This window comes from Moschus berezovskii, chromosome 6 (assembly GCF_049115385.1).
Source record: "Moschus berezovskii isolate FMDL1 chromosome 6, NW_MosBer_1.0, whole genome shotgun sequence".
Taxonomy (NCBI): domain Eukaryota; kingdom Metazoa; phylum Chordata; class Mammalia; order Artiodactyla; family Moschidae; genus Moschus; species Moschus berezovskii.
In genome coordinates this window covers 102272588-102300519 of record NC_142465.1, presented here as the reverse complement: position 1 = coordinate 102300519, position 27932 = coordinate 102272588, and the positions used below count along the sequence as shown (strand labels likewise).

Sequence of the window (27932 nt, the reverse complement as noted above, 5' to 3'; positions counted from 1 at the left end):
TACATAAATACCAGGATGGGCCTATCCGTTCCTCCACCGTTGAACATTTGGGTTGTTTCCATTCGTTGACTACTATGAATAACGCTTCTAGGACAGAACATTACTGTGCAAGTTTTCGTGGGGACAAACGGCGTAACTTCCGGTGGAATTTTTGGCCATATGGTCTAACACTGGGAGGAACTGTCAAATGGTTTCTAGAAGCATCTACTATTTCACATTCTTTGTTGTTTTTTGGGGATGGGGGGTTGTTTTTGAATTTTTAAAATAAACAGTCTTCATGGTTTTCTCGGGATCCGTGAGGAGGGCCTGCTCCCAGGGACCGTCCTTCAGGGCAGCCTCTTCCAGGCCCCAACGATCCCCTTCCCGTCCCCGGGGCGCTGGAAACCACGGACCCAAACACTTCTGAGCGCACCCTGTGGGAAACCTGGCTTCAGCTCCTCCCCCTCGGCGCTCCCCGGCAGGAAAACGGACGCCGCCTGGCTGAGGCTCTGTGGACATTGTAGTTTCCTTTCCAGTCCACCGCGCAGAGACCGTGGTGAGGGAAACTACAATCCCCAGAATGCTGCGGCGCTACGGCAGCCGAGCGGGCCAATCCTCGCGACGCGCTCCAGCCCACCCTCCGGTCCGGGCTGCTCTCCAGGGCGTCTGTAAACACAGCTAGAGCTTGTCATGGAGGGGGAGGAGGAGGCGGCGGCGGCAGCGAAGGGAGGCGTTCTGGGCCGCCTCCAGGGTTCGCTCTGCCATTCCTGAAGTGTTCACTCGTCCCCGTGACTGTGGCATCAGGGAACCGAACTGTTAGGCGAGAGGAGGCGGTCAGAACCATATCCCCTTCTTCCCCCGGGGCGGGGCCGGGCCGGACCAGGCCGGCTGAGCCGGGGGAGGGCCGGCCTGTCTGCCGAGATGGATGACAGTAAGGTAAGTCCTGGGGTTTGCACGCGTCGCTGCCGCCGCCGCCTGCTTGTCGCTAAGTGCCCGTCCCGCCGCTGAGCCTCAGCCCCGTAGTCCACCCAGCACCCAATAGACATCTGCCTTAGACACCCCTGCGCCTCCAGTTATGACCCCAGGTACCCAGACAAGAATTGAGGTAACAGCGGGCTGCGTTCTTCCTACAAAGGCCCACTCCGGAAAAATCACACTCAGGGCAAGCTTGTTGGTCAGCTTTTCCAGATGGTGCAGACCCTAGTGCTCACGAGATAAGTGAAGAAGCTACTGTGCTTTTTCTTTTTGCCTTCGGTTGCCTCCAACTAGCCTTTTTCCACATCGGAGACTAGGGCACCCTGAACCGGCCCTGTTCCCCCAGACCGTCCCCTTTTCTTCTCTCAGGCTCCCTTACTCAATGCCCCATTCATATAATCTGTTCACTCCCCCTCTGAGCTATTTTCCTGTGGTTGGTTGGAACACTCTGCTAATCTCCTTTTGCTATTCGTCCAAAGCCTGGAATCTAACCTCCTCTAGAAAGCCTTCTTCAAGAAAAGAACTGAATTCCTTCTTGTTAATCTATCCCCACTCCCCCTTCCCTTATCCTGGTCACTTATCCCTGCGACGTTAAGATAACAGACAATATTCATTATTGGTTAATTCATAGTTTGTTTATAACCTTCCTGTCTCTCCACGTTAGTGTCATCTAGTTATGTGTCATGATGATAGTGATGCTCAGTTAATTGATCATCAGCTTATTGATGTTTTAGAATGTTTAGAAAGTTGGCCCTTTTTCTTTTTAAGGCATCAGACTAGAATTTGCCAGTTTTCAAAGCAGATACTCCTTCCCTCTGCTTTACTTTCCACCATCTCTGGCATGCTGCTTTTGAGAGCTTTTTCCTTCGTTTGGGTACCCTTTCCCCTTCCACCTAACCAGTAACACTTTGCTGCTATCAAGTTTTTGTTTCACACATCCTCAGAGACGCTAAAAAAATCTCCATCTTCTCTGTGCTGCTTATGTTATTCTCCGTTATCTCCTCTTCCTATTCCCGTGGGAGGATCTGAGAAAAGTGACAGCAGGGACAGCCCAGGGCACTGCTCTGGAAGTAGGACTCACCTCTGGGAACCTTTACTTGGAAAGAGGTAAAGCCCTCATAATAGGAAGTGGGATTTCCAAGTAAGAAAGAGGGAGTTCTAAAACTTTTCTAGAAAAATCAGAAGGTAATTTTCCATAACAGTATTTGCTAGCTTGATCTTTCAGTGTTAATTTTGAAATTAAATCCGAATACTGTATCCATTGTCTTTCCTAGATAACGGCTGGCTGGGAAAGGATGCCAAATTAACATAGTCTTTAGTCTCCTTGGTTGGAGACTCTCATGGTATAGTCTATAGAATTTTTGTTTGTTTCTTTTTCAAACCTTTGAAATATTTAATAACCTTCTCAAAGTCTTCAGTAATCTCAAATAAATTCAAGAAAAAAACATAGGATTTTGAGTTATTTTACCTGCCTATAAAATTACATAGAACTTATTTCTAAAACAAGCAAGCTGTAGTGGAGGGTATGGTGTTAAATGGTTTTACCTAAGAGTGATGTTAAATTTTGCAAGTAGACTATTCGTAACTATTCACAAGTAACTTCTTAGGTGGGTAATAGGTAAGCAAAATGAATTCAGTTCTCATTCTCTACTAATTCATTGTTTTTGTGACAGTATTTAGAAACCAGCAGTTTCTTTATTCTTTAATGATTTTTGGAAAAGGAAATCCATTTCAGATGTCTGTGGATGGATATTGCTTCTGTGAATGCACTACTTTCACTTTGAATACATGTCGAAGCTATGGATGAGTAATATTTAAATGCCATGTACTACAAGATTGGACTACTCTTTGAGGAGTCAGGCGGTATGAAATGGCCTTTTAAAAGGCTCCCAATCCTGCCTTTCCCTGTGCTCTAATTGTTACAGTTCTGCAAAGTTGTATTGTTCTCCCAGTATATCCATACAGGCTCACACACACAACACATTTTCCCTCCCATTAGGTATGGGTGATGGAGTCTCAGCTTCTGAAGGAAGCTGCAGTAGGGAAGCCGAGGGTTGGGGCCTGGAAGTGTGGTTGTGCCGGTGAGAGCATAAAAGATGACAGACTGACAGAAAGGTCAGGGCAACGTGATGAGGACAGAGAGGGCAGGAGCAGCAGTTAGAAGCAGTGTTTGAATGAACAGGTCAGGAAATAGAATGATGCTGTGACGACCTCTCTTTCTAAAGATTCTGTATTCTGAGTTGTTTTCATCAGTGGTGATGAGTGAGTTTGCAAGAGTGCTCCATGTTCTGCTGTCTGGTTTCCTGGAGTCAGAGCAGGACAGATTGGAATGGTGGCTGCAGTATTTTGGTACAAGTTGGAGCAGGAGTTGGGAGATTTTCTCTTAAAGGACCAGATAGTAAATATCTGTGGGCCATGTGATCTCTGTTGTAATTACTCGACCCTGCCATTGAAACATGAAAGCAGCCATAGGCAGAACATAATGAATGGGTGTGGCTGTGTTCTGATAAAACTTTATTTCCCAAAACAGGCAGCTGGCTGACTTTAGTTGGCCAGGTAGGCTGAAGTTTGCTGATCTCTGAGCTGAACATAAGACACAAGTAGAGACGTGGGCAGAGACAAGGATGGAAAGATAACCAGGAGCCCAATCAGGATTTGCTTGGCAAGTTAAGCTAAGAAATTTGGGAAATCTGATTTCCACCACTTTCAAGCTATTATGATTTTGGACAGATTATTATTTTTTAAATCGAAGTATAGTTGATTTACAGTAGTGCATTAGTTTCAGGTATACAGCAAAGTGATTCAGTTATATATATTTTTTCAGAGTATTTCCCATTATAGGTTATTACAAGATATTGCATATGGTTCCCTGTGCTATACAGTAAATCCTTGTTGCTTATCTATTTTAATCCACCTGCAATGCAGGAGACCCCGTTTCCATTGCTAAGTCAGGAAGATCCGCTGGAGAAGGGATTAGGCTACCCACTCCAGTATTCCTGGGCTTCCCTGGTGGCTCAGATAGCCCGCAATGTGGGAGACCTGGGTTTGGGAAGATCCTCTGAAGGAGGGCATGGCTACCCACTCCAGTATTCCTGGGCTTCCCTGGTGGCTCAGATAGCCCGCAATGTGGGAGACCTGGGTTGGGAAGATCCTCTGAAGGAGGGCATGGCAATCCACTCTAGTATTCTTGCCTGGAGAATCCCTATGGACAGAGGAGCCTGGTGGGCTATAGACCATGGGGTCACAAAGAGTTGGACATGACTGAGCCACTAAAGACAGTGTGTATCTATTAATCCCATAGTCCTAATTTATCCCTACCCACCTCCCTTTTCCCTTTGCTAATCATAAGTTTGTTTTCTGTCAATCAGTCTGGTTGGTATTTTTTTTTTTTTGTATATAGGCTAATTGGTATTATTTTTTAGCTTCTGCATTAAGTAACATCATATAATGCTTGTCTTTCTCTGACTTACTTCACTAAGTATAATATTCTCTAGGTCCATCCATGTTGCTGCAAATGGCAATATTTTTTTTCTTTTTTATAACTGAGTAACATTCCATTAAATATATATACACTGCTGCTGCTGCTAAGTCACTTCAGTCATGTCCAACTCTGTGCGACCCCATAGATGGCAGCCCACCAGGCTCCCCCGTCCCTGGGATTCTCCAGGCAAGAACACTGGAGTGGGTTGCCATTTCCTTCTCCAATGTGTGAAAGTGAAAAGTGAAAGTGAAGTTGCCCAGTCATGTCTGACTTGTAGCGACCCCATGGACTGCAGCCTACCAGGCTCCTCCGTCCATGGGATTTTCTAGGCAAGAGTTTATATATATACTATATATATATATAAAACAACTCACATATATTCCATTTTATATATATATACACACACACACAGTATATCTTCTTAAACCGATAGTCTCTTGGTGGGCACTTGAGTTATTTCCATGTCTTGGTTATGGACTTCCATAGTGCTGCTGTGATCATTGGGATGCATGTATCTTTTTGAGTTAGAGTTTTCCTCTTTTCTGAATGTATACCCAAGAATGGGGTTGCCAGATCATATGGCAGCTCTCCTTTTGTTTTTTTAAGGAACCACCATGCTATTTTCCATAGTAACTGTACCAATTTACCTTCCCACCAACAGTGTCAGAGGGTTCCCTTTTTTCCTACATCCTCTCCAGTATTTATTACTTGTAGACTTTTTGATTATAGCCATTCTGACAGGTATGAGGTAAGCACCTCATTGTGGTTTTGATTTGCACTTCTCTAACAATTAGCAATGTTGAGCATCTTTTCATGTGCATGTTGGCTATCTGTGTGTCCTTTAGGTCTTCAGCCCATTTATTGTTTACTTTTTGATATTGAGTTATATGAACTGTTCGTATATTTCGGATAGCAACTCCTTGTCATTTGCATTGTTAGCAAGTGTTTTCTCCCATTCTGAAGGTTGTCTTTTTTTTTTTTTTTGGTTTCCTTTGCTGTGCAAAAGCTCTAAAGTTTGATTAGTGCCATTTGTTTATTTTTGCTTTTATTTTGGGAGAGTTTTGCCTTGGGAGACTGATCAATGAAAATATTGCTGTGATTTATGTTGAACAGATTATTAGAACTGTATTTCTTTACCTATAAAATAGATGTGTTAACCTTATTGAGTTAGTGTAAGAATTAAATGTTACATATATTAGGAAAAAAAAAAAACATAGTACATAAGGGGTTCAAAATAAATGCTTGTTCTCTGTGACTCCTCCTCACCAGCTTGGTTACACGGCTCACAAGAAAAACCTGAGCTGAAGACGATGCTGGAGACTGTTAGAATATAGGTGTATGCAGCATGCATACAATCCTTCAAGTTTTATGAAGAAGGTGGACAGGAGAGAGACCTAAAGAGACAGAGCCCTGGCAGACTCTAAAATGATCAGAAGAGGTGGAGGAATAGGATTCAACAAAATAAACTGAAAAGAAGAGGTTAGTGATACAGGAGATCCACATACACACAAAAAGGATTATTGTTCCATCTAAAGGAAGTAGGGAAAAAGTATCCACTGAATTTCAAAAACAGGAGGTTGTTTGTGAACCTAGCAAGAGAAGCTTCAACAGAGTGATGGCGCCGAAGCCAAAATGTAGTGGTTGAGGAAAAGTGGGTGGGAAGGAAGCAAAGACAGTTGAATACAGTGTGCAGGCCGACTCAGATATACTGTAGGTTCATTTACAGACTATTGCAGTAAAGCGACTATCACAATAAAGCAAGCCTCACGAATTTTTTGGTTTCCCAGTGCGTATAAAAGTTATGTCTACACTAGATGGTAGTCTGTTAAGTATACAATAGCATAATCTCTTAAAATAAAAAAAAAGTACATCATTGCTAAAAAATGCTAACCATCATCTGACAATGCAGAGTTGCCATAAACCTTCAATTTTTAAAAAAAAAATGCAGTAAAGTGAAGCAGAATGAAATGAGATATGCCTGCAGACCACTGTTACTGAGTCAGTCTATAATAGTTTTGGGGATTGCTAAAATATATGTATAATCGTATTACGTTTAGCTTCAAACAGTTAACAGCAAGGGGAGGGGAGGATTAAGGGTTAGGAGAAGCAGGGGTGAAGCTCAGTTAGAAATGCCTGCTTTATCTTGCTTCTCCTCTGTTGACTAGAAAACCTGGCAGAGAGGTTCCAGCAGGAAGATGGCATTAGACTTTCTCTTTCTGAAGAGCTGGTAAATAAAAGAGAAAAAGCCTGAACAACAGCTGTGAAGGAAGTTAAAGGAGCCTTAACCCCAAACGAAAGTGTAGCTGCTTGTTTTTTTTCTTTAAAGTGGTAAAGCGCAGTGGCTGGCCACAGTCATATCTGTCTTATTTTTCTTTAATCGTTGGTAGATAGGGTGTCACTTTATGTTTTCAAAAGAAAAGTGAAACAGGCTTTCCTGCTGTTTTCCTTCTTAGCTGGGGCTGATGCCACCACTTAAATACAGTAGTTCTCGTACACTTAACAACTTGAAACTTTTATGAGTTGCCTTAAGAATTAGAGCATTAGGATGGAAATAAGTGCAAGAGGGGTGGTAAAATAATAAGAGTTATTGATTGGTTTTTCAGATTTTATATCCCTTATGAGAGAGGTTTGGTTTTCTTTTTTCTCTTTTTTAAAAAAATATTTTACAACTTTTATAAGCTGGTGGTAGTGGTGGTCATAGTAATATCAATTTAAATTAAATTGCAAAATATTGTTAATTTTTCTTTGCATTTATTCATTCAGTCATCAGTCTTTGAATAAATGCCTGGCTCTGGGCCAGATGCAATGGGAACTGGAGAAGAAATAGAGAGGTGTTCACATCGCTTGAAGGTGACAGAACTTAAATCTGTGAGGCCACTGTAACGTACAACTCACTGTGATACTGACTGTGTTTCAGAAATATGGAGAAGAAAAGTAACATGTGGACAGAGGTGATTGTCAGCAAGAGCTTTGCAAAAAGAGGGCCAGGACTGACTGTAACCAAAGAAAGCTTAGTATTTGCTGGTTTGGATGGTGGGGTGGGGGTGGGCGGTGTGAAGAGGGAACATTTAGAGACTTGGCGAGGACAAGTAGGAATGCAGGGGATAGGGTGAGATCCCTAAGGACACTGGCATGACTTGCTGGGGTACGTGAAAGAGAAAAATGGCTTGGTGAGTGGGAGCCTGGATGTAGCATGCTGAAGAATGGCCTCTAGAAAGATATATCCATGTGTTCACCCCTGGAACCTGTGAATATCACCTTATGTGGATAAAGAGGGAACATTACATGGCCTCAAATGTGATTTAGTTAAGGATTTGAGAGGATGAGTTTACTTGGATACTGTGAGTGAGCTGTAAATCCAGTGATAAATGTCCTTCTAAGAGTGAGGCTGAGGGAGATTTGAGAGGCAGATGCGGAGGCAGTGTGACCACAGAGGCAGTGATTGGACTGATGTGGTCGCAGATGAAGGAATGCTTCCGGCCACCAGCGGCTCCTGCAAGCGGCAAAGGATGGCTTCTCCCCTAGGGCCTCTAGAGGGAGTACAGTCCTGCCAAGAACAGAGAGAATACATGTCTGTTGTTTTCAGCAACCAAGTTTGTGGTAATTGTTACGGCAGCCACAGGAAACTGGATTTGGTGACCTAGTAAGCAGAGCTGAGCCAGAGGTCTTCTCTTGAGCTGCAAAGAGACACAGCCTCAGTTCAGTTCAGTCGCTCAGTCGTGTCCGACTCTTTGCGACCCCATGAACCGCAGCACGCCAGGCCTTCCTGTCCATCACCAACTGCCGGAATCCACCCAAAACCATGTCCATTGAGTTGGTGATGCCATCTAACCATCTCATCCTCTGTCGTCTCCTTTTCTTCCCGCCTTCAATCTTTCCCAGCATCAGGGTCTTTTCAAATGAGTTAGCTCTTCACATCAGATGGCCAAAGTATTGGAGTTTCAGCTTCAACATCAGTTCTTCCAGTGAACACTCAGGATTGATCTCCTTTAGGATGGACTGGTTGGATCTCCTTGCAGTCCAAGGGACTCTCAAGAATCTTCTCCAACACCACAGTTCAAAAGCATCAATTCTTCTGCACTTAGCTTTCTTTATAGTCCAGTTCTCACATCCATACATGACTACTGGAAAAACCATAGCCTTGACTAGACGGACCTTTGTTGGCAAAGTAATGTCTCTGCTTTTTAACATGCTGTCTAGGTTGGTCATAACTTTTCTTCCAAGGAGTAAGCATCTTTTAATTTCATGGCTGCAATCACCATCTGCAGTGATTTTGGAGCCCAGAAAAATAAAGTCAGCCACTGTTTCCACTGTTTCCCCATCTATTTGCCATGAAGTGATGGGACCAGATGCCATGATCTTAGTTTTCTGAATGTTGAGCTGCAAGCCAACCTTTTCACTCTCCTCTTTCACTTTCATCAAGAGGCTTTTGAGTTCCTCTTCACTTTCTGCCATAAGGGTGGTGTCATCTGCCTATCTGAGGTTATTGATATTTCTCCCGGCAATCTTGATTCCAGCTTGTGCTTCATCCAGCCCAGTGTTTCTCATGATGTACTCTGCATATAAGTTAAATAATCAGGGTGACAATATACAGCCTTGACGTACTCCTTTTCCTGTTTGGAACCAGTCTGTTGTTCCATGTCCAGTTCTAACTGTTGCTTCCTGACCTGCATATAGATTTCTCAAGAGGCAGGTCAGGTGGTCTGGTATTCCCATCTCTTTCAGAATTTTCCACAGTTTATTGTGATCCACACAGTCAGAGGCTTTGGCATAGTCAGTAAAGCAGAAATAGATGTTTTTTCTGGAACTCTCTTGCTTTTTTGATGATCCAGGGAATGTTGACAATTTGATCTCTGGTTCCTCTGCCTTTTCTAAAACCAGCTTGAATATCTGGAAGTTCACGGTTCACGTATTGCTGAAGCCTGGCTTGGAGAATTTTGAGCATGATTTTACTAGCGTGTGAGATGAGTGCAATTGTGCGGTAGTTTGAGCATTCTTTGGCATTGCCTTTCTTTGGGATTGGAATGAAAACTGACCTTTTTCAGTCCTGTGGCCATTGCTGAGTTTTCCAAATTTGCTGACATATTGAGTGCAGCACTTTCACAGCATCATCTTTTAGGATTTGAAATAGCTCAACTGGAATTCCATCACCTCCGCTAGCTTTGTTCATAGTGATACTTCCTAAGGCCCACTTGACTTCACATTTCAGGATGTCTGCCTCTAGGTGAGTGATCATACCATCGTGATTATCTGGGTCGTGAAGATCTAGGGGCCTGTAAGGTTTATTCATTCTATAATGATTAAGTATTACTTTTTCACAATAAGGAAAAACACACTAAAGTTATTTTAATAAGTGGAGAAGGAAAGTTAATTTGGAAGCTCTTTGTAAGATAGATTAACCAAGGAAGTTAAGGACAGACGTGGAAGAGAGACCTGCCAGGAACCTGTGGTAATAGTCTGTAAGTAGGGTAGTGATGTAGGAGGAACAGACAGGAAGAACTAAATCAGGGATTTTGTAAAGGAGTAAATTGGCATGACTTCAGTGAGTGGGCATGGAAGTTTCAAAGACGCATAAAGTGAAAACATTTGCTAGTTAACCTCCTCACCCCTGCCCCCTCCATCAAGTGACTAGTGAGTTGGATTCAATGAATCCAGTCATTAAATGAGTGACTATTCAGCATTAATATAGCAGTGCATATAAAGCATCTGTCGGTTTTAGAGTCTCTTCAGGGAATTATGTGTTCGGGTAGATGAGTCCTACCTGGGAATCTAGAAGGGAAATAGTCATGCTTGATGATAGTCATCTTGTGATAGGCTGCTATGATGCTAATCGGGGGACTTGGGTTCTAGGCTCTGCTCTGATGTTGAAAATCTTTGAACTAAAATTAGGTCATCCATGCAATGGAACAAGATAGAAAGCCCATAAATAAACCCGTGCACCTATGGGTACCTTATATTTGACAAAGGAGGCAAGAATATACAATGGGGCAAAGACTACCTCTTCAATAAATGGTGCTGGGAAAACTGGACAGCTCCATGTTAAAGAATGAAATTAGAACAATTCCTAACAATACACAAAGGTAAACTAAAAATGGATTAAAGACCTAAATGTAAGACCAGAAACTATAAAACTCTTAGAATAAAACACAGGCAGAACACTAGATGACATAAAGCAAGATACTCTATGACCCACCTCCTAGAGTAATGGAAATAAAAACAAAAGTAAACAAGTAGGACCTGATTAAACTTAAAAGTTTCTGCACAGCAAAGGAAACTATAGGCAAGGTGAAAAGACAACCCTCAGAATGGGAGAAAATAATAGCAAATGAAACAACTGACAAAGGATTAATTTCCCAAATATACAAGCAGCTCATACAACTCAATACCAGAAAAACAACCCAATCAAAAAGTGGGGAAAAGACCTAAACAGACGTTTCTCCAAAGAAAACATACAGATGACTAACAAACACATGAAAAGATGCTCAGCATTGCTCATTATTAGAAAAACGCAAATCAAAACTACAGTGAAATATCACCTCACACTGGTCAGAATGGCCATCATCAAAAAGTCTACAAACAATAAATGCTGGAGAGGGTGTGGAGAAAAGGAAATGCTCTTGCACTGTTGGTGGGAATGTAAATTGATACAGCCACTATGAAAGACAGTATGGAGATTCCTTAAAAAACTAGGAATAAAACCACCACATGACCCAGCAATACCACTCCTAGACATATACCTTGAGGAATCAAAAATTGAAAAAGACACATGTATCCCATTGTTCATTGAAGCACTGTTTACGATAGCTAGAACATGGAAGCAACCTAGATGTCCACCAACAGGTGAATGGATAAAGAAGCTGTGGTACATATACACAATGGAATATTACTCAGCCATAAAAGGGAACACCTTTGAGTCAGTTCGGATGAGGTGAATGAACCTAGAACCTATTATACACAGTGAAGTGAGTCAGAAAGAGAAAGTTAAATATCATATTCTAATGCATATATATGGAATCTAGAAAAGTGGTACTGAAGAATTTCCTTACAGGGCAGCAGTGGACGGACAGACATAGAGCATAGACCTGTGGACATGGGGAGAGGGAGGACAGGGTGAGCTGCATGGAGAGAGTGACATGGAAACTTACATCACCATATGTGAAATAGATAGCCAACGGGAATGTGCTCTGTGGCTAAGAACCTCAAACAGCAGCTGTGATCAACCTACGGGGCGGGATGGGGAGAGATGGGAGGGAAGTTCAAAAGGGAGGGGATATATGTATACCTGCAGCTGATCAGGTTGAGGTTTGATAGAAGACAACAAAGTTCTGTAAAGCAATTATCCTTCGATAAAAAATTTTAAAAAAATTAGGTCATCCATGAAATAAAGAGATCACCGTGCGTGCTGTGTGTGCGTGCATGTGCGAGCACATGCACGCATGCATGCGCATCCACTTACCAGCAGCATCTCTGTGTATTCTGATATCCTGCCCTTTATAATGTTATTACATGTCTGCTGCATTTCACAAGTCAAAATACGTTAAAGGTAAGGACCCTATCTTCTTGTATTAACATTTCTAGAGTTTGACAGTGTTTGGGGCAAAGTGAGTGCTCAATAAATAGTTGTTGAATAAAGAAATAAATTTTCCCTTCCTTACCTGAAAAAGGTGAGGATAACAGTGTTCCCCTTCAGTGGTGTGAAATAATGTGAGCCGCCACATGGAGGGTTGGGGTTAGGGCTTGCTGGCAGAGAGAATGAGTGCTGTTTCCCTGCACACCCTGAGTTGGCTCTGAATTTGTTTTTGTTGTTTGTTCTGAAAACACTGAAAGTAAAATGATACAAAGATCTTTGGAATAGGACTTCCTCTGGACACTGGAGTCTTCCTCTTTTGAAGAAGCCCCTGAAGGACTTGCACCTAAATCATGCCTCTTCTTTCCATGGATATTAAACCCACTGACTGGGGAGCCAGTGGCATCAGGCCCTCCCTCTTGCCTAAATGCAGTAGTTTTATCTTATTTTTCACCCTTTTAAACTCATAAATTAGGAGCTTTATGCTCAAACCCTCCACCCCCATCACGTTTTTTTTCTCCTCATCTGCTTGTGTCTCTGTGGCACCTTCATTTTTCCTTTGCTGCTGTTTTCTGTTCTCTAAGGTTCATGTCATTTTTAAAAATAGCCTGTACTATAAAGTTCATCCTTTACAGATGTACAATTTTGTGATTATTTTTTAGTGTATTCAGAGTTTGCAGTGATCACTACTGTCTATTGATAATTCTAGAACATTTTCATCACCCCCAAAGAATCCCTTATTAATAAACTGAGGTATATCCATATAATGGAGTGTTACTCATATTATTTAGTGATTAAAAAGAAACACATTATTAAGCTCCAAAAAGGTGTGAAGGAAGTTAAATGCATATTGCTAAGTGAAAGAAGCCAGTTTGAATAAGGTTGCATACTATATACTATATGACTCCAACTACATGACATTCTGGAAAAGGCAAAACTATAGAGGTAGTAATAAAGGTCCGTGCTTGCCAAGGTTTCAAGGGAAGGAGGGAGGAATAGGTAGAGTGCAGGAGATTTTTCAGGCAGTGGAAATATTCTGTATGATACTGCAATGGCAGATACATGACATGATGCATTTGTCAGAACAGACAGAATTATACAACACAGAGAGTGAACTCTTAAGTAAACTATGGACTTTACTTATTAATACCAACAGGAGGCTCATCAGTTGTAACAAATGTACCATGCTAATGCAGGATGTTAGTAGTGGAAACTGTGTGGGCAGAGAGAGAGGATATATGGGAACTCTCTACTTCCTGCTGAATTTTCTTGTAAACTGAAAACAGACCTTAAAAACAATCTATTAATTTAAAAAACAAACAAAAGCCCTTTAGCAGTCACTCCCTGTTCTCTCCCTCCCCTTCTCAGCCTTAAGCAACCACTGATCTATTTTCTGTTGCTGTACATTGCCTGTTCTGGACAGTCCGTATAAATGGAATCATACACCCTTTTGTATTCCCGCTTCTTTCTCTTGGCATGTTTCCAAGGTTCAGTCATGTTTTACCGTGTATCGGTGCTTCATTTCCTTGTGTGGCTGAACAGTGTTCTGCTGTTTGGATCCACCGCATTTTGTTACCCATTCATCAACCTTTGCACATTTGGTTGGTTTCCATTTTTTACCCATCGTGAATAATGGTGCCCTGAACATCTGCGTACAATTTCTTATGTGGACGTATGTTTCCATTTCTTTTGGAGATATAACAAGACATGGAATTGCTGAGTCATATGGTAATTCTGTGTTTTATATGTTGGAGGAACTGGCAAACTGTTTTCCAAAGTGGCCACCATTTTACATTCCCATCAACCGTGTATGAAGTTTCCATTTCTCCACATCTATACCAATACTTGTTCTTGGCTGTCTTTTTGATTACGTAGCCATCCTAGTGGGTTTAAAAAGGTATCTCATGATTTTGATTCACATTTCCCTAATGACGTTAAGCATTTTTTCATATGTTTATTGGCATATATCTCTGGAGAACTGTCTGTTCAAATATTTTGCCCACATTCTAATTGGATTATTTATTTTTTTATTGTTGAGTGTGAGTGTTATATTCTGGATGTATCTCTTATATGTGATTTACAGTTCTTTTCCATTGGTCTGTATGTCTGTCCTTGTGCCGGTACCACACTATCTTGATTCCTGTTACTTTCCAATAAGTTTCAAAATAAGAAAGTGGGAGTCCTCTGCCTTTGTGCTTTTAAAAGATCGCTTTGGCTATTTTGGGCCCATTGTATTTCCATATGAATTTTAGGATTCTCTTGTCAATTTATGCAAAAAGTCAGTTGGAATTTTGATAGAAATTGTGTTGAATCTGTAGCTCAGTAATTTCTTACATTGATTTTTGTGGTTTTCAGTATACAAGTCTTGCAGTTCTTTTATTAAATTTATTCCTAAATATTTTATTATTTTTGATGCTATTCTAAATGGATGTTTCCATAATTTCATTTTCAGCTTGTTCATTGTGTATAGAAACACAACTGATATTTTTATATTGATCTTGTTTCTTGCAACCTTGTTCAGCTCATGAGTTCTAATAGTTTTTTTCCAGATTCCTTAGAATTTTCTGTATATAAGATCATATCATCCTCAAATAGAATAATTTTATCTTCCTTTATAATCTGAATGCCTTCTTTCTTTTTCTTGATTGCTGTGGCTAGAACCTCCAACACAATGTTGAATAGACGTGACTGGAGAGGACAGAATCCTTGTTTTGTTTCTGATCTTTGGAGAAAGAATTCAGTCTTTCACCTTTACATGATGTTGGCTGTGGGTGTTTGTTTCACAGATGCCCTTTACCAGGTTGAAGTTCCCTTCTATTCCTAGTTTTTTGAAGGTTTGTTTTTTTAAAATCATATAAGGGTGTTGGATTTGTCAAGTGCTTTTACTGAGTCTATTGAGAGGAACATGTAATTTTTGTCTTTTCTTCTATTGATATGGTGTATTACACTAATTGATTTTCAGTTGTTAAGCCAACCTTTATTCCTGGGATAAATCACCCAGTTATGGTGTATAATCCTCTTTATATGCTGTTAGATTTAGTTTGCTAGTATTTTATTGAATATTTTTCCATCTATACTCTTAAGACATGTTGGTCTATAGTTTTCTTATAATATCTTGGTTTTTTGTATCAGGCTAATTTTGGCTTATTGGATGAACTTGGTATGTTCTTTCCTCATGTTTTTTTGGAAGGGTTTGTAAAGAATTAGTGTTAATTCTTTAAATGCTTGGTAATTGACCAATGAAGTCACCTGGACCTGGACTTTTCTGTATGGGGAATTTTTTGATTACTCTTTCAGTCTCTTTATTTGTTGTAAGTCATTTTAGATTTTTTATTCCTTCTTGAGTCACTCTTGCTACTTTGTATCTTTCTGGAAATTTGTCCATTTCAACTAGTCATATGGTTTTTTGGCATACAATTTTTCATAGTCTTCTCTTGTAATCATTTTTACTTTGGTAAAGGTAATAGTGATGTCTTTTCTTTCAGGCTTGAGTTTAGGGTTTTAAACATTTTCTCTTGTTCGATCAGTCTAGCTAAAGGTTTGTCAATTTTGTTGGTTTATCTGAAGCACCAACTTTTGGTTTTATTGATTGTTTTTTTCTATTGTTTCTTCATTCTCTGTTTTATTTATATATACTCTGATATTTATTATTTCTTTCCGTCAACTTGTTTTGAGTTTAATTTGCTTTTCTTTTTTCTAGTTTCTTAGGGTAAAAAGTTAGGTTATTGACTTTAAAATCTTAATTTAGGTGTTTGTAGCTACTTCTGAGCACTGCTTTAGCTGTATCTTATAAGTTTTGGTATGTTGTATTTTCCTTTTCATTCATCTCAAAGTATTTTTCTGATTTCCCTTGTGATCTCTTCTATGACTCATTGGTTACTTAGGAATGTCTTTTGTGGTTTTTTAAAATTTTTATTTATTTTTTAATATTTTTTTTGGCTGCCTGGCATGTGAGATGTTAGTTCCCTGACTAGGGATCAGACCCGCACACCCTACATTGTAAGTGTGAAGTCTTAACCACTGGACCACCAGGGAAGTCTGTCTTTTGTGTTTTATCTGTCATATTTATTAAACATTTATTGTGAAATCATCGTGAAACCCTAGGTGGTAAAGAATGCACAGTGGTAAAGAATCCGCCTGCCAATGCAGGTGACACAAGAGATGTGGGTTCAGTCTCTGAGCCAGAAAGATCCCCTGGAGAAGGGAATGGCAACCCACTCCAGTATTCTTGCCTGGAAAATTCCATGGACAGAGGAGCCTGGCAGGCTACAGTCTTTGAGGTTGCAAACAGTGAGATGTGACTGAGCACATGCAACATGCAACTGAAATCTAACATCCCTAATAGCCTACCTTTGTGAAGTAAGTTTGCCGTGCAGAGCAAGAAAAATCATTGGCTAGCAGGTTGCTTTTCTTAATGCTGGGTGTTAGGGACACAGGCCTTGTGAGTGTTTCCCCTAGGACCTTCTGTCCTGAGCTCCCAAATGTGTCTTGGGGAGGAAAAGGAGGTAAAATGGATGGTGGATAAAGAAGTACACTGTTTTAAAAACAGCTGTTTAAACTTTTATGTGGCCCTATGTTAGTAGAAGTAAAATTAGAACAGAAAAAAAAGTTAAATTGGGGAATTGTTTTAATAGTTTTCTTTGGAGTTGGTGTTGTGCACAACAATTAGTACTTTTATTTAGCCTCATTAATGTGCTTCCTCAGAGAATGAGAGAGTATGTGGTTGCCTTTGAGTTTATGAAAATTTTAAGAAACATTGACAACTTTTGTTTCAGACATATTTAAGGAATTTGTGGGGTTGATTTCAGTTTTAGTTCCTGGTTCGTCATTTTTAATTAACTTCCCTTATCTATCCCCCAAGGTTTATGGCTTATGAAATATGTAAAGTTCAGTTGTTAAGGCAACTATTATATTAACCTGCGTTTGTATGATAATAATCCCCTCCTTTTTTAAACAAAGTGCTTTCATACATTATTTTACTTAAAATTTACAATAATCCTGTGATGTGCTTGACTCTCTTGAAAACTGGTCCACTAATCAGATTTTAGCTGGCACCAGAAGCCAAAATTTCAGTTTATTACTGAAGAAAAATTAAGCTAGAGAAGTGGTGGTTATGTGGTCTTAAATGTAATTTTACAGATGATGTAAAGTGCAGGAACCCTGGGTTTATTTACTGTGCCTTTCTAATTAAAAAAATATAGTTGCAATTTAAATATTTTACTTCCGTGAAAACTAAACAAAGGGTTATACCTTTTGTTTGATTTTTATGACTACACCAAGTTTGTGTAAAAAAAAAAAAATCAATGAAGTTTGTGCAGTACACTGTCCTTCTGACTTCTCAAATGTGCCATTCCTGAATTCCATTCCTGAATTAATTAATTAAAAACAGCAATATATGAAGGTACTGGTTTGTAATGGTGTATGAACGATGACTCATTTTACTACATAAAGAATAGATGTGATTACCATTTATTTCACTAAGGACATGGGTTTAGGCTGTAAATATATTGCTTTTTGGGAGAAGGCAATGGCGACCCACTCCAGTACTCTTGCCTGGAAAATCCCATGGATGGAGGAGCCTGGTAGGCTGTAGTCCATGGGGTTGCGAAGAGTTGGACACGACTGAGCGACTTCACTTTCACTTTTTACTTTCATGCATTGGAGAAGGAAATGGCAACCCACTCCAGTGTTCTTGCCTGGACGATCCCAGGGACTGCGGAGCCTGGTGGGCTGCCATCTATGGGGTCATACAGAGTTGGACACGACTGAAGCAACTTAGCAGCATATTGCTTTTTAAAAACTATCAGTGGCAAATATACTTTGTTAAAACAATGAAGGGTGATTTCAAAATACTTTATTAAAGTTGTACAGTTGATAAGCATAATTTAAAATTTAGCCCATAGTAATACTTGGATCAACTAGTTACCCTGCAATTTGTGTTTTATTTGCAAATGCTAATTGTATACTTGACTCTGAAGAAAAGTTCCAAGGTGTGTATATTATTATACTGAAATTTTAAAAATGTGATGATACAGAATAGGAAGGCTTTAAAAAGACCAGTTTTTGAAAAGTTCAAACTAATTCGGGAGTAGTACTGAAGCAGTTAGCTTTTAAGATGGTGGTAGAAAGGAAAGTTTTTTTTCCAAGAGCCTCACAGTATTCAGTCTCATTTCAGAGCCACTCTAGAAAATGCTGGATGAAATGGTTAGCTGTCATACTATGACACAGGATTTGGTAAATGTAGCTGATTCACATATGAAGTTTGGTTTTCCTGACCTAACCATGATACCAAGCAATGATCTGATCTTTACAAGGTACTGGGCATTGTTGGTATATAGTATTAATGGTGATTTCAAGCATACAAACAAATCAGAGTTTTAATATCCAAATGAAGCCTTTAAGTTTTGTTACCTAGTTAAGACTTCTGCATTTAGTTCAATGATTTGCCAGTGTTTGAGTTTTTCATCTTCTCTTTTAAAATTGCCTTTAAAGCCTCAGTGATATTGCTTTCAGTATACTGAAGTTGTGACCTTTTTATTCTCTGAGGGTAATCTTCAGAAAGAACTAGAGATCATTTGGAACCTCATTGGATAAACAGAGTGGACAATCAGATTGCTTTGGAATTTAAAGAATAATGTATTACTTGAAAGTAATATGGTGTATTGTGTTGTGGCCTGTAAGAAACTGGCTCCAAAAGCAGCTTTCGAGAAAGCTTATTCATTGGAATAAATTTATCCCTTTCAAAGTGACTCCTTTAAAAGAAATTCATTTGATATATAAGTTCAGGTTCATGTATTTTAAAATTCATTACCTTTATCTCACAGTTATATCTTGTATAAGAACTTGGGGAAACTCCAAAGCTAAACAATGAAGAAGATTAGATTACTTTGCCAGTCACCAAAAAACCATGCCTATGCAGGTAACTGAATAGCAGGGGTATTGAGAGGATGTCTGTGACACCAGTGGGAGCAGGCAGAATCTCCTGAGACAGTCCAGGGTTATAATTATAGACTTCTAATGGCAGGAGAGAATTATCCTGAAAATGTCAGGGTCTTCCTGTGTGTTCCTTTGGGCTCAACAAATTTGAAGAGGGAATTGAGAGCCAAATTGCTTAGGATACTTACTTATTTATATATACACATAATTTTAAATACAAATTTTATATTTTTCTAATTATAAATACTGAAAATAATTAAAAATACAGATGAGAAAGAAGCTTTTTCTCATCACACCTATCAGAGAAGTCCTCACTGACCTTTGGTTAAGATCCTTTCTTCTACGTGTTGTTTTGTAAGATTGAGATCATACTGAACTTACAACTTTCAATACTGATTTTTGTTTACTTATGACTTTCTTAATAAAAATCATTTGTGAACAAAATATTTAATGGCAGTTTTTTGTTATCCAGCTGCTTATGGTTCATAAAGTTTACTATGAGTGTGTGCTTAGTTGCTCAGTCGTGTCCGACTCTTTGCAACCCCATGGACTATAGCCTTCTAGGCTTCTCTGTCCATGGGAATTCTTTAGGCAAGAATACTGAAGTGGGTTGCCATGCCCTCCTCCAGGGGATCTTCCCAACCTAGAGATCGAACCCACATCTCCCACATTGCTGGCAGATTCTTTACTGTCTGTGCCACCAGGGAAGCCCAAAGTTTTCTATAAAGCTATGTAAAGTTTATTATGAAAAAAAAGGTTAGAAGAAATAGTGAACACTTACACACTGTTTCTTCCCTATTCTTGGTGTGAAAAGTATCAGAAAAAAATATGAAGCAAAGAATCATAAGGCATTTGATGGGATCGTGCTTTCTTAGTTCAGTGGGCTCTATATATTTATTTGTAAATGTTTTCCTTGCTAATATGCAGCTGCAGTCACTTTCCTAGACTCAGAACTAAGAAAAAAAAATGACTACTTCTTTCTCTTGCTGAAGGTGGTTGGAGGTAAAGTGAAGAAGCCCGGCAAACGTGGTCGAAAGCCAGCCAAAATTGACTTGAAAGCAAAACTTGAGAGGAGCCGGCAGAGTGCAAGAGAATGCCGGGCCAGGAAAAAACTGCGGTATCAGTATTTGGAAGAATTGGTGTCCAGCCGGGAAAGAGCCATTTGTGCCCTTAGAGAGGAACTGGAAATGGTAAGAAAGCCTGTCAGTAAACGTATGAAACAGTCAACCTAAATTGTATTAAAACCTGAAGATACAAGTTTTCAGCTATCCAGTTGATGAGCATGAGAGAGAATATTTATCTGTTACCGAGAACATCGGGAAATACTCATTTTTCATATGTTCCTGGTGGGAGCGGAAAGTGATTGTTTCATTAAGGGATTATTTATGATAGGAGACAAAAAGGAAAATAACCCAAATGCTTAACAGTCAGGGATTGGTTAAATAAATTCATATATTGGACTACTTTGCAGCCTATGAAAATCACAGTGCACATATGTATGTACTGATATGGAAAGACACAATATATTGCTAAATGGAAAAAACAGTATAACAATGTGTAACAGTATGCATTGTACAATACTATTAGGCCTCCTTTTATTCATTCATTCAGATTTCAAGTAGTGACTGTAGACATATAAAAGAGAATAGAAACCTCGATGGTACTGTAATCTCAGGGGAGGAGGTGATAGGTTGGAAAAGAGAGAGAGAATACTAACATGATCGTTAACATGGGGACGGGCTGCCCCAGCTCCTTAGAAGGTCAAGTTGGGGCATGGAGAAAGTCCAGATGCACACTATTCAGGAGACTTTTTTTTTAATATGCTGAATTTGACTTACAAATTATTTTTTACCTCCTGCAGTGTAAGCCACTGGAGGACATAATCTTTGGATTGATTAATCTTTTATACCCCCAAAGTCTGTAGTATACACTTTGGTAGAAAGTGGATGTTTAGTGGTGCTGGAGAAGACTCTTGAGAGTCCCTTGGACTGCAAGGAGATCCAACCAGTCCATTCTAAAGGAGATCAATCCTGGGTGTTCATTGGAAGGACTGATGCTAAAGCTGAAACTGTAGTACTTTGGCCACCTCATGCGACGAGTTGACTCACTGGAAAAGACTCTGATGCTGGGAGGGATTGGGGGCGGGAGGAGATGGGGATGACAGAGAATGAGATGGCTGGATGGCATCACCGACTCGATGGACATGAGTTTGAGTGAACTCCGGGAGTTGGTGATGGACAGGGAGGCCTGGCGTGCTGTGATTCATGGGGTCGCAAAGAGTCGGACACGACTGAGCGACTGAACTGAACTGAACTGAGATGTTTAGTGAATATTTATGAACTAGAGAAAGGAAATTACAAAATTACTTAAAGAGTGGAAATAATAATGTGAGGGTCAGCACAAAGAGAAGAATTTTGATGCGTGGCCCTCCACTGCTGCTACTGCTAAGTCGCTTCAGTCATGTCCGACTCTGTGCGACCCCATAGATGGCAGCCCAACAGGTTCCTCTGTCCCTGGGATTCTCCAGGCAAGAGTACTGTAGTGGGTTGCCATTTCCTTCTCCAATGCATGAAAGTGAAAGTGAAATTGCTCAGTCGTGTCCAATTCTTCATGACCCCATGGACTGTAGCCTACTAGGCTGCTCCATCCATGGGATTCTTCAGGCAAGAGTACTGGAGTAGGGTGCCATTGCCTTTTCCGGTGGCACTCCACAGGGAGTATTATTTTAGCCAGAGGGGCCTTTTACATCTGAACAGTACTCCAGCGCATCACAGGGAGATTTAGTGGCAGTTTTCACCCTCCTTTCTGAAGATAGCAGGCCTCATCCATGTCCTAGGTCATGAATAGGAATACAGTAGAAGGTGGGGTTCCCAGCAGCCAGTTTGACCTCTAGTTATGGGAGTTGTTCTGTCTAGGATTTTCTACCTGACTAGTAGAATTTTACTCAATTATATTTTACATATTTCAGTACAAGCAGTGGTGCATGGCAATGGACCAAGGTAAAATCCCTTCTGAAATAAAGGCCCTACTCACTGGAGAAGAGCAGAGCAAATCTCAGCAGAACTCAAGCAGGCACATGAAAGCTGGGAAGACAGATGCTAACAGCAACTCCTGTGAGTACAGTACATGGGAGAGTTTATCTTCAGAGGAGTGACTCAAAGTAGGCTTTCTGTTGACCTCTTCCCTTGCTTTGTGTTTTCAAATGAAATAAAATGGCGATGTCATTTGTAATACATTGGTAACCAAGTGAAATGGCATTATATTCTAAATATTGAAATGCGTTATACATGGGGTCTATAAAGAGCAGCTGATAAATGCATGGCAATTTTAAAAAGTAGAGTTAGTCAATAAATAAGAGTGTACCACTCTAGTAGTTGTCATTATTATTATTATTGGCCTCACTGCACAGCTTGTGGGATCATAGTTCCCCAATCAGAGACTAAACCCAGGCCCACAGCAGTGAACATGCCAAGTTTGAACCACTAGACCACCAGGGAATCCCCTAGTTATTGTTAATAATAACAATACCTTTTATTTTGATTTTGATTTACAGAGTACTTTCACTTATATTTATCTTAATTATTTCGTCTAATCACTGTGTTAAGTGTACTTGTACTTTTTATTTTATAGATAAAGAAATAGTACAGGAGCTTGGTAAGGTGCCCAGGGTCACACAGCTATAGTGGTAGAACCTGTCCTCACCTAGCTCAGGCTTTATCTATTTCAGTAGCCCATCACCTTCAGGATTTTTTTCAGTTAAGGAGAAATTCATATAGCATAAAATTAATCATTCTAAAGTAACAATTGAGAGGCATCTGGGATTTTCACAGTGTTGTACAGCAACCACCTCTGTCTATTTAGGAAACATTGTTATCACCCCAGAAGAAAACTCTAGACTCATCAGTGGTTACTGGCTCTCACCCTCCCTCCAGGTCCTGGTAACTGAATCTGCATTCTGTCTCTGTGGATTTACCTGTTCTTGGATATTCTGTATAAATGGACTCATACAGTGTGTGACTTTTTTGTGTCTGGCTTCTTTGACCTAGCATAATGTTTCCAAGGTTCATCCACTTTGTAGGCTGTGTCAGTATCTCATTCCATTTTATGACTGCATAATATTCTCTTATACATGTATACCACAATTTATTTATCCATTTATCCATTGATGGATATTTGTTTCTACCTTTGGCTGTTGGAAACAGTGTTACTATAAACATGCGTGTATAAGTATACACTTGAGTGCCAGTTTTCAGTTGTTTTGGGTGTGTACCAGAAGTGGAATTGCCCGGTCATATGGTAATTCTATATTTTTTAGAAGAACTACAAATTATTTCCCACAGCAGCTGAAATGTTTTACATCACCACCAAAGTATATGAAGTTGCCCATTTCTCTGCACCTTGCCAACACTTTTTTTTCCATTTTTGAAAAATGTAGCCTTCCTGATGAAGTGGTATCTGATTGTGGTTCTCATTTCCATTTTTCCTTAATGACGCTGAGCAGCCTTTCATGTGCTTGCTGGCCATTTCTGTATCTTTGAAAAAAGTGTCTATGTCCCTTGCCTGTGTTTTAATTGAGTTGTTTTTCATTTTGTTGTTGAATTGTAAGAGTTCTTTATATATTCTTTATCAGATATATGATTACAGATATTTCTCCTATACTATAGGTTGTCTTTTCACTTTCTTGATAGTGTGCTTTGATGCACAAAAGACTTTAATTTTGAGGAAGTCCATTTTATCCATTTTTAATTTTGTTGTTCATGCATTAGGTACCCTATCTAACAATTCATTGCCAAATGCAAGGTCTTGAAAAGTTCCCCAACGTTTTCTTCTAAGAACTTTATGCTTTTGGGTCTTATATATCATTGATTTATTGAGTTAATATTTCTATATGGTATAAGATAGAAGTCCAGCTTAATTTTTTTGCATGTGAAGATACAGTTGTCTCAGTACCATTTGTTGATGAGGCCATATTTTAGAATGAAGGTGTCATGTGTTGATTTCTTCATCATTGTGATTGTTTTTTATAAGGAAATGTTATAAATTTTTTATCCTTTAAAAAAATTATTATGAGAGCCTCTCTGGTGGCTCACTGGTAAAGAATCAGAGACACGAGTTCAATCCCTGATCTGAGAAGATCCCACATACTGTGGAGTAACTTGGCCTCTGGGCCGTAACTGTTGAGCCTGTGCACTAGAGCCCAGGAGCTACAGTTGCTAAAGCTTGACCTCCCTAGAGCCCATGCTCCCCAAGAGAAGCCACCATAATGAGACTCTTGTGCACTACAATGAAGAATAGCCCCTGCTCACCACAACTAGAGAAAAGCCTGCACAGTAACAAAGACCCAGCATAGCCAAAAATAAATAAATAAAATTATTTTTAGAATTTTTAATGAAATTGAAGGATTGGCTTTTTGATCACTTATTATATGAAGTAATATTTGCCTTAATCTAAATTGAATTAATGGGGAAAAAGCCATTCAGTTCAATTTTCTTTCGGTCCATATTTAAAAATAGTCTTCCTTTTAAAACATTCATTTTAAAACAGATTAACCAAACCTCTTTATCTTTAAAAACATTCTTACATTAGTAACTTTATTTTTCAGGGTGAAGATCATACAAAATGATGAGTCAGTGACTGAAGCCAATATTCTGACCCTATGGAGGATGAATAGGCAAGATTGTACTTCTTGGCTCTATTTACTACCTACTGCTCAGTCATCTCTGTAAATCTGCAGTTTCTACCAAAATGTGTGATCATAGATCTCAAAGAATTTTGCTTTGATTTTCAACACTTAGAAAATTTACAGACGTTCAGACTCGTTCTGGTTGGTATTGCCACGTTGCGATGCTTGAAAGCACAAGAAAAGAAAGAGTGAGTGAAGATTGTATTTTTGCACCTCAGCTCCACATTGCTTTACTGGTTAATTTATATTCTTTCCATGTACTTCATGTAATTATATTTGTGTGTGTGTTTGGGTGTCATTTCCTTTCATGTTTTTGATTGCCCTACAAAGAGAAACCAAATGGGCTGATGACTAACTACTAAGTCCTCAGCCTTTTATGGACCTAATCTGATTTCTTTATATTTTACTTGAGTCATGTTTATTTTCTGCATGAACCATGACTTCTCCTGTGAGCCATTCCAGCATAAGCTGTGAATATATAGTAACAAATATATACACTTCTATTTTTGTAATCGATAATGATATGCCTGTTTTAAATGATGTACACATTAACAAAATCCATCAAGAAAGTCCTTAAGATAGCTTCTATTTAAAATTTTAATTGCTGTCTTTTCAAACTGTATTTATACAAGTTTATTAGGGCCTGATCCATACTTGGAGAATAATCAGTCAAACTTTTTATTTTGAAACAAGAAATAACCTGTTAGGCATTTCAGCAGCATATATCGTCTTGACAACCCAGAGTATGTATGTATGTATGTGTTTCTATTGTATGTATTTCTATATGTATATGGGGGAGGGCAGGAGTGAATGTTCACACACATTTCGTTGTGCAGTCAACTAATTTGGAGAATTTTTCTGAAGATAATGGGATGAAATTAGCTGCTGAGATGGGAGTTTCTGCCTCAGGAGATCTGGAACCAAACGAGGGACACATTGCTGGTGGGTCAAATGGCTTTAGCCATAACCAGAACACTTAGTTTCTTCCCTGACTTGAGTTTCCTTATGAATGTATTCTGAGCCAGAGAGAAATACACTGCAGGTGTGCATCCGGTTCGGCCCTGGCCCTGCCTCTGCTCCGGAGTGAAGCACTGGAGCCAGAGTCTTACCCAGCACCGCTGTCAGGGGGCCTGGTGGGAGGGGCAAGGGCAGAGGCGGACAGCTGCCTTTGCTTTTCTTCCTGGCTACCAAATGAAGTGATGGTTGAGGAATCACACTCATATGATACAGTCAGACCCGGGAATCTTTTGACGTCCCCACTGAGACACTTTAACACTCTCTCTTTTCTTTCAGATAGTTAAATAAGGAGGTTGTGATCTCTGTTGCTGCTAAATTGTAATTGTTCTTTGCTCTGATGAAGCAAACATTTGGTTTCCAAATAAAATGTGTTTTGTCACAAAATAGTTTAGGAGGAGGCATTCTAGTCTAGCTTGTCTGTGAGATGAAACATGAGACGGACCACATAGTTTCAGGTGACAAGGTACTTCCGTCCCTTCTCTGAGGCCATATGTTTGAATTAAGTGCCTCCCTGAGTTCCTAAAGCTCTCTTGTGCACAGGTCACAGACTCAGATCCCAAGTCCAGTCCTGTGTGACAGCTGATGAACCACTAGCCCAGTCTGTTGGGTCTCTCTGTTCTGGAGGACTCGGGGTTTCAGAGTATTTAATGTCTTTTTTGGATCATAGATAGATTGTTAATATTCAGGCCTTCAGAATTTAAGTGTTTTAAATACAGTGTTCAGATTGTAATGGGTTATGTTTCTGCCATCTGGTCCACTCAAATGTATATTTTTATTTTGCAAAACAACGCAAAACTTAACTCTGTTGCTTTGTTCAGTACCTTTTGAATTCCCCGGAAGAGTTGTTTTCAAAGCAAACATTCCAAATGAATGTGGCTCTTCTATGGAATGTCTCCATTGTGCTCCAAGTGTTTCTTCTCTGGTTGTGATTTTAAATTACTGGCTCCTTTAAGCTGTTCGCCTGCTGCCCTTTACAAGAAAGAGCACTGACTTTGTCCTCAGGTAGAGGATGTGTAATTTTGGATGAAAGTAAATTCTAATTTATTTGAGTTTATTCTGACACCGGTCTATTTGGTATTTTGGAGTAGATCAAGAGAAAGTTTGTTGGTCTTAAATAAGAATGCTCCGATTGCTTTGGGTACTGTGTGGGCCGCAGTATGCTTGGGCCACCTGAAGCATGTTAATAAACGTCACTGATGAAGACAGCTGGAGCAGTTCTTGCCCCATTCCAGTCAGGGGGCAGCAGGCTGAAATCCTGGCATCTCTTACTTACCTGAAAGGACAACAGACAGAAAGAGAACAAAAGAGGGGGGAGTCAGTGAGCTCAGGCCCCTCTGAGTAGACAGAGAGCTTTTCCTTTTTCCCAAAGGAAGGAAGGGAGGGAGGGAAATATATTTATGTATTTAAGCCAGTCATATTCTGTCATTAATTTAGCACAGACCTGCCGTGTATTAGAGCAACTGAGTATAACATGGAATAAGTTTGACTAGGTCAAATTTTATGATATAGTTGACATTCTTAAATTTTTTTTCTATTTTATCTAAAATCTTTGTAATATATCTGAATCAGAATCTTATCTTGCTGCAGCAAATTCATATCACTCTTTCCCAGCTAATTGACAGTATTTATCAGCATCACCATTTAGCATTTTATCATCTTTGAATTGTAATAGGCTTGATTTGGCTCATTATAAAAAGTATAGATTTAAACTGGGCTCACCTTTAGTTAAAGGCTAATAAAAATGAAAAACATAAATATGAAATATCAGAAAATCAGTTGCATATTATCAATTACATTTTTAGTTTTAAAAGAGAGGAAATGTACTTCTAAACCACATGGTATTTGGGGGCATTGAAGGAATCCTTTTTCTGAAGAGCATTGTACAATTATATTTTTATGAAAAATAAAACATCTTCACCACAGCTCTCTCAGGTTGTCTGTTTCACAGTACTGGGGTGTGTCTATATGAGCATAGTAAAAAGAGGTTTGGGCAGAACTGGTTTTGAATCCATGTTCTGAGTCACCTTGAATTATTTAATCTCTCAGACTGTTTCCTCATCTGTAAAAAATGGGAAGGACGACTTTCTAGAGTAGTTGATAGGCTAAATAGAGTTATGAGAAACTGCTTCTTTAGTAAAGAACTACATTAAGTGCGCCTGGGTTTGACTGTTGTTAAAATGTCATTCGTTAAAGATAAACATATTTAATGGACTAGAATCTAAATATGTAGTGTTGTAGGTATTATGTTTCTGAAGTCTTTTTAGTTATATCATTATGTCTATCCCTGGAATGGT

General features: G+C 39.5%; 1 protein-coding gene across 1 annotated transcript; it reads left to right on the top strand.

The window, feature by feature from the left end:
• Positions 1-615: 615 nt before the first annotated feature.
• On the top strand, positions 616-27560 carry CREBL2 (cAMP responsive element binding protein like 2). Its single transcript, XM_055395449.2, has 4 exons — positions 616-915; positions 19931-20128; positions 21907-22051; positions 24541-27560. Exons 1-4 carry the CDS (start codon positions 901-903, stop codon positions 24543-24545), a joined length of 363 nt encoding a protein of 120 aa, XP_055251424.1. The 5' UTR covers positions 616-900; the 3' UTR covers positions 24546-27560.
• Positions 27561-27932: the final 372 nt, after the last annotated feature.